At 36.4% G+C, this 7471-nt stretch overlaps 1 protein-coding gene across 1 annotated transcript; it reads right to left on the reverse strand.

Moving 5' to 3' along the window:
* Positions 1 to 170: 170 nt before the first annotated feature.
* LOC121422781 (manganese-dependent ADP-ribose/CDP-alcohol diphosphatase-like) lies at positions 171 to 6676 on the reverse strand. The gene is made up of 3 exons (XM_041617968.1): positions 6515 to 6676; positions 4324 to 5247; positions 171 to 3564 (listed from the first exon to the last, which is right to left on the reverse strand). Exons 2-3 carry the CDS (start codon positions 5165 to 5167, stop codon positions 3239 to 3241), a joined length of 1170 nt encoding a protein of 389 aa, XP_041473902.1. The 5' UTR covers positions 5168 to 5247; positions 6515 to 6676; the 3' UTR covers positions 171 to 3238.
* Between the last annotated feature and the right edge of the window lie 795 nt (positions 6677 to 7471).

Genomic DNA, 7471 nt, shown 5'->3' on the forward strand with positions numbered 1-7471 from the left:
TTTTTCTAAAAATCAGGGATTAACAATGATGATCTCTCTCCTCTCTTCTTTATCCTTCTCTCAGTTTCAACCCCTCTCCGAGGGGGTAGTCGGATCCGTGTAGCAGCATCGCGCCTCCCATGCAGTATAACAAACAAAAATCACTCAAATAAAAACACAGAATACAATAATTGCAATTCAGACCTACAATGTAATGTAATGTTAAAAGTCATTCATGATTCTGAGTTTCAAAATGAACAAGATTATTTTTTATGTAAAACAAAAAATCTCATCAGAATTAAAAAGACCAATAGGGCTTATTGTTTTCAAACTCCTTTTCGGTTCATTTTTGTAAATTTGTAGGGTTTGCAAAATAACAAAAGGAATAGTTGTACAGTATATAAAAAATGAGAAAAAAAATGTTTGTCTATATATGGATTATATAGACAAACATTTTTTTAATATATATAGTCTAATTCATATCCTGTCCTGCTATATAATTCACAACCTTTTATAAGATATCAAATATACTCGAAATATCGGTTATTAAAAAATGCTATGTCTCTTTTTGTTTCATATCAAATAAAACTCTTTTAAAAAGTAGGCCTATTGCATTGCATTCCAGAGTAGTTTATACCTTGAAAATAAATCTGAATGTTATTTCGAATAGAATGGAGGGTCATTTTTGTATTACTTTACACAGTCATCACACTGCAAAAACCAATGGTGTTAAATCTTAGACCAGTCGGTGTAAATATAGAGAAAAACATGCTTATCAAGCACTTTGCACGAGTGTTAGATTTATGGTGATAGTCCATAACTCATAGGTGCGATTCTGCATGCTATATCGAGACTAATTGGCGCAGTGTATTCATATTTTGATGGTGTATATTCTTTACACTTAAGGGTGTAGACTTGGCTCCACACTGGCTGGTGATCCTTTATAATTTTGAAGTGTAGATGATATATTCGTTTGGACTTGAGCGAGTAAAGACTAAGAAAAGCACACTTTTGCTCAAAGACATTGTATGAAAGTTCAACATTTATAGCATTTCTAATAATGTAGCACGTGCCCACTTTACATATATTTCATTCTGTAGACAATTAATCTTATCAATATCCCGAAGTCATACCCGACTCATAAAAAATTAAAACTATCACTTTTAAAAGGTTATAAGATATAATTTTTAAAAAGGTGTATTTACTTGTTAATACCGAAAATGGTTTTATACATTCTATGAAATTACTTGGAAAATTTACGATAAAAAATGCACATAATAAATATGGACAAAGATATATTTCCAAGAAATTCAAAAAAGTCATTTATAGTCCCCAAAATAAAGAAGAGCAGATGTTCGTTAAACCCATCACGAACCTTCAGATGAATTTAAGATACAAAAAATACATTTCCAAACAGTTAATCGCATGGAAAAAAGAGAAATATTTACATTTTAATTAAAAGAATTAGAAATAATGAAATTGATGTTACTTTATGGATCATAATCATATTCACACTGGATTTAGTTAAAACCTAATAGAGAATAGAGTAAATTAGTACAAAATATGATCAAGTACAGTTTTCAATTATCCTATATTTGAAAAGAAAATGTTGCTAAAATTGATTTAATGTGAATGCAAATCATATCAAACCCCTCCTCTTATTCATATTCATATCCAAATTGTAAAAAAAATAAAAATAAAAAAATGTTGGTACTTTAATCGATCAGAGTATCGTGACCAGTAGGACTAACTACATATTTCAATCAGTTTATCATGCATTAATTTGGTTACTGAAGATGATGATAATTTTTTAAAATGGTTATTTTCTATCAAGACATGGCGACAGAATATCAACTCACATAATTGGTCAGGAGACAGGAGACATTGTACGGAAAATTACGGACATAATCTCACAATAGTTGTTGTTTTGCCTGTCAACGACATGCTGTAAAATAATGTAAATCAAAACAAAATTTAGTGAGTTTGTAAAATAACCAAACAATCTTGACATGTATTGGTCAAAGTAAATAATCTGTTGGCGAGTATGAATCCGACCGATAAAAATGGTCAATGTGAACCAAGAGCTTCTACCAATAAGTTGGTTGATTTTGACAATGTTCGTCGGACTGACCAGTCCTTTATACCAGTGAAGATTGATTCTCATGTGGTAAGAAACTTTGACAAATATTTTAATAAGTCCAATACCTTGCATGCCAAAATTTACCCTGCGAATCTTCTGAAGTCTGACTTGAATTAAACTTGAAGAGTTAAATGGTCCCTGAAGGTGTCTTATGTTGTAGCCTAGCTGGAGTCGGTGAGATAATGCTCTTCCGGTTTGTTTCACAAGCTTGGAAATAAACCTGATCTCAAACATGAATTCTTCGTTGCACCGTAGTAAGGAACACACCACCTTAAAGGGCCAAGATCATTCCCCCATTCTCTGGCAATGTAATGTAATTGTGACTATAAGTACTTTACTTGCACAGCTAGTCTATACCACTGTAAAAACTCTGTTTGAAATCTTTAGCCCATTGTTTAAACATCTAATCAATTTGCTTTAAGTCAAACAAAAGGTTCCAAGTAAAACTGATTCAAAATTTTAAGTTGTAAAAAAAGTTAAACAAGTTGTTTAAATCTTGAAGCTGTTAAGTTAAACAACTTGTTTAAAACTTTAAACAATAGTTGTTCGAGCGACAGGCTTAGACAGCGTGCATGAAAATTTTGAACATCGTGATCCTGGGAAGTGTTTCATGATTCGTCTTGTCAGTGATTATCACTGACGAATTTGCTCTGAGCCAACGAGATGCAAGGATTTCAATAGCTTGTAACAAGACAGTATATGTTTCACCAAAGGCTCTCCTGCATGGTCGCACAGCAGATGATTAAATCAATGCAATTTCATCGCTTGTATCATGGATCCATGGCCACCTTCCTTTATTTTAAAGTCAAAGGCAATGTTTCACCAGCTCTGTGCTCAACCATAACCTCAACAGTCATGCCAAGGTCAAGAAACCGTTTGATCCTGGCTGGCATTCTACTTTCCTGACAGAACGAAATGGTGAAAACACGTTTCATCAGATGTTAATTTAATGAATCCATGGTTATATTCATCTTTCTGTATTCCAAAGTCAAAGGCAATGTCTCACCAGCTCTGTGCACAACCATACCCTCAGCAGACATGTCAAAGGTCAAGAAACCGTTTGATCCTGGCTGGCATTCTACTACTCCTGACAGAACGAAATGGTGAAAACACGTTTCATCAGATGTTATTTAATGAATCCATAGTTATATTCACCTTTCTGTATTCCAAAGTCAAAGGCAATGTTTCACCAGCTCTGTGCACAACCATACCCTCAGCAGACATGTCAAAGGTCAAGAAACCGTTTGATCCTGGCTGGCATTCTACGACTCCTGGTAAAACAAAATGATGGATACCCGTTTCATCAGTGAGGTGTCTATACTGATGAGTGTGACCGAACAATGTCGCGATGACACACTGGTTGGACTGAAGGATGGAGAGTACATCTTGGTAGTTCCACACTAGGCAATCATCCAAGCTTACTTCTGGATAGATAGGTACATGGCCTGGAGGACATGGACGAAGAGAAAGAGAAGATATCGAATCATTATCTTGGCAACAGCAGGGAATTCTTTGGATAGGTCAAAGATATGTAGCGTTCTGCTTCCTTTTGGTCTGTGTTATTTTATGATGAGATAAAGCTTAAATATTGTATGCAAATTTAAATGTTCAAATAAATGGATTTAGAAAGCTTAAAAAAGAATTATGGCATTCAATTGCAATAATTGCTGCACCTTTTATGAAAAATAGCTACCATATGACATCAAGTGTTTTTCTTTTTAAACAATCTTTGGATAATAAAGTTACTGCAATAAAGACAGGAAGTGGCGAGCGGAGTGAATTAAGGGGTATTAATCAAAGTAACCCAATCTGTTGGTATACGCTTCCGACTGGTAAAAATGGACAATATCAACCGAAGTTCTTGTAAATTTTAATCAACAAATTTTGTTAAGCTCGATCATTCAATTTGTCGGTCGGATACGGAGTCACCAGCGCATTGATTACTCTGAATAATCATTTTTAAGAGGGTACAGACAGCAATAGGATCAACATAGTTGATAAAGAAGAGCTGAGAGATTTAGAAAAGCCTGTGGAGATGCATTTCAGGGAACCCTGGCGGAACATCAGTCATCCAGTGGTGTCTATACTGACCTTGATAAAAACTGGTGTGCAATTAATCATTCACTGTCAGTGATGAACATAGTTTCCAGGTTTTGTAATTGGCATATACTACACAGCTCTTGGCCTACATAATATACACTTACCAAACACAATCACTTTCTCTTGGTGGTTGCAAGCTCTGCAGAGAACGTCCTTTAGCCATTGTAACTGCCTGTTGCTGATACCGCCATTGTAACTGCAAAATCTTCGGTCTTTTCCTTCTAATCCTGAAAAGTCATTTAAGAACTTGTTTTTGTTGTGTACCTTTAATATCTTGTGAGCCGCTTCCCTTTCTGGACAGTCTACATTGGAGTATCCGAGTGTGGATATCTCAAATGTGTCTAGAAGAACAAACCTAAAACCTTTGAAAGGACTGAAGTCATAATATGCTGGTGTGGTCTCATCGTTGATTCCATGGGGACTGACCAAATTTTTCACAGTCCCATCTTGCAAAATACGTTGGCAGGAGTCAGAACCTAACAAATTCAAGTGGGTTTCTTGACAAAGGAATCGCTTATAAGCACGTGGATGGCACTGTTTGAGGTACTTCTTTCCCGAGAAGAGAGGGGAGTTCAGAAGCTCTAGTCTCGTGAAGTTATAGAATTCATGGTTGCCCCATGCGTGGTGGAACTCGCCCTTGAACCCCGAACATTCCTTGAGGACGTTACCAAGGACTTGTCTCGACTGATCTTTCCCACCACGTGCCACATTGAAGCCATCCAACACATCCCCAAGCTGAAGAACAAAGGATGGACGCTGGCTTCTTTCGTTCCAGAAATTGACAGCGTCTCCGAGATTCGAAAGCGCACCACGATAGTACCGCTTTGGAAGTGTTGGAATATCACGGTCATCCAGGTCGCCGCACTGAACATCGGCTATTGCACCAAAGGAGAACAGAGAATCATTACACATATTGTGATGATGGTAGGCCGTTCCCATCTTATTCATTTTGGTTCTTTTATGACCTTTCAGAATGTTGTTCAATTCTTCGGCAGAGCGCTATCGGTCCATTGTTCTTACACCGAAACCTAGGATTGGAAAGAATATATTTGTTATTTCAAATTGACTTACAAATCTGCAATGACCATGAGTCATTTCCAAACTGAATTGAACATGTTTCTCTAGATGATCTTTTCTTTATGATCTACATTACAATTATACCTGAATCTATTTCCAAACTGATGAAAATTCACTATCATTATTTCTTATCATCACCATCATCATCGTAATTGCTATTACTGTAATAGATATTATCACTGCCACCCTTTAATATTATCATCATCATTACACTTACATCATCATCATTAATCTCATTACAACAAGTATTACCATCATAATAACTGTTTTATTCATCTTCTATGATTATTATCATAGAGCCAACTTGTACTCAACATGATTTCACTTTGGCACTTTCATTCTGTAATTAATTTCTAATTAGCTATCTACATATTGTAATCTCACTTCACTCAAGAGTGAATAAGATATCTCTTCAAGTAACCCTAAATCATCTAAAATATGAAATCCAACGATTTACTTGATCTTCAAGTCGACCTATTCCCATTCAGTTTCAAACCTTAAATTCCCATTAAACTGACTATACGGGACAATAATGGATGGAGCCACTCATTCAATGAACAAAGTTATAATATAACCTTGTTCTCAGTTTTATCTCCATGTGTGACAAAATAAGGGTGGCAATGTTTGGCTTATTTTCTCTTTTTCTTTGGGGCAAATGCTTGATTTTTTTTTACACTGACAGTTTCCATTAGACCTGTTAATTCATACGGCTTGGCTCTTATTTAAATTTGATCCTTTATATAATTTTTTCTTAATTAAAAATAGAGATAAAAAAATGAAAATTTTCTTGCCATATTACTTTCCACCAATAGAGGGCGTACACAAAAATATGCCCAAAATTCAAGTTTTTGAGCGCTCTGGTGAATACAAAAATTATTCCCACATTACTAATGATAAAAAAATTAAAACTGTATGGAAATTAGTAATTTTGGTCACAAAAGTAATATTTTAATGATTTTTTAAAGTGTGTGCTCTATACAGCATTGGCATACCATAGTCCTACCTGTAGATTCTCCACAGGCCAGATGGTGGCAGTGAACAAGTGGATGGAGCCTACTTAATTATCTTAGAACGCAATTGTCAAATTCTAATGCAGTATACGTATGTTTACAATCATTATAAAGAGCACTAGGACTCACCAACGCCTTCGAAAATATACCTCAATATGAAATTAAAAGCAGATTGCTGTGTACGACAAGACACTTCAAGGTAACTTACCCACTTGATCAGAGTAACGCCATATTCGCGAACATGTTACTTAGCGTAGTGCGACTCTACAGCGGCGCCACCGTCTAGGACATACAACTCTCTAGGTCAACCACGCCCACTAATCGTTGAGGCGCCATTCCATTTTTGTTTCGCAGTGGTAGTGACCTCTTCAATAAGGCGGTTCGCATAGAGTGGGGCGCAGTCACAAGGGGAGGAGGAGGGGGGGGGGGGGGGGGTGACCACCCTTATGATTTTCCTAATAGACCAGTGGGTCGTTTCATAAAGCTGTTCGTAAGTTAAGAGCGACTTTAAGAACGACTGGTGATCCTTTCTTACGCGCTAAACCATCGCAAATTCAATATACCACTTACCGCAAGAAGGGATCACCAGTCGTTCTTAAAGTCGCTCTTAACTTACGAACAGCTTTATGAAACACCCACCAGGGGGGTGTTTCACAAAGATTTAAGTATGACTTAAGTCGCACTTAAATGCCGACGCGTACATGATATGCAACGCGCGATCTTATTGATAGATACGCATTAGTGCGCGTCCTCATTACACGATCTGACCAATGCGGTCAAGCCTTTCATACCGTACGCAACTCGGTATTTAAGTGCGACTCTAAGTCATACTTAAATCTTTGTGAAACACCCCCCCAGTTAGTAGTAATTTCTGCATGGGTAAATTTGTACAAAAGACCTTTACTTTCTTTCATTAGGATAGGCAAATTTCGAAGAAAGATATTTTGCGAGCATGCCTGACATAGCTGGATGCAGAAATTGCATCGAAAACATCAATGAACACATTATGAAGGTATTTGTTGCATTCGCATGATGCTATTACAATTTATAGGCCTATTTAGCCAAAGGCTAAATACCAGTTGATAATGGACACATTGATTGCCGGAAATTGTTGATATCCAGTGGGTATAATGAAAAACGCAGTTCAAAAGATGAATTAACATTG

Source organism: Lytechinus variegatus, chromosome 10, assembly GCF_018143015.1.
Source record: "Lytechinus variegatus isolate NC3 chromosome 10, Lvar_3.0, whole genome shotgun sequence".
Lineage (NCBI taxonomy): Eukaryota > Metazoa > Echinodermata > Echinoidea > Temnopleuroida > Toxopneustidae > Lytechinus > Lytechinus variegatus.

Excerpts from the sequence above, each read along its gene's own strand:
- LOC121422781 (XM_041617968.1), bottom strand. The coding sequence starts at position 5,167 with ATGAATAAGATGGGAACGGCCTACCATCATCACAATATGTGTAATGAT. Across the intron at positions 3,565-4,323 it reads AGAGAAAGTGATTGTGTTTG|GCCATGTACCTATCTATCCA; the intron begins GTAAGTGTATAT and ends CATGTCCTCCAG.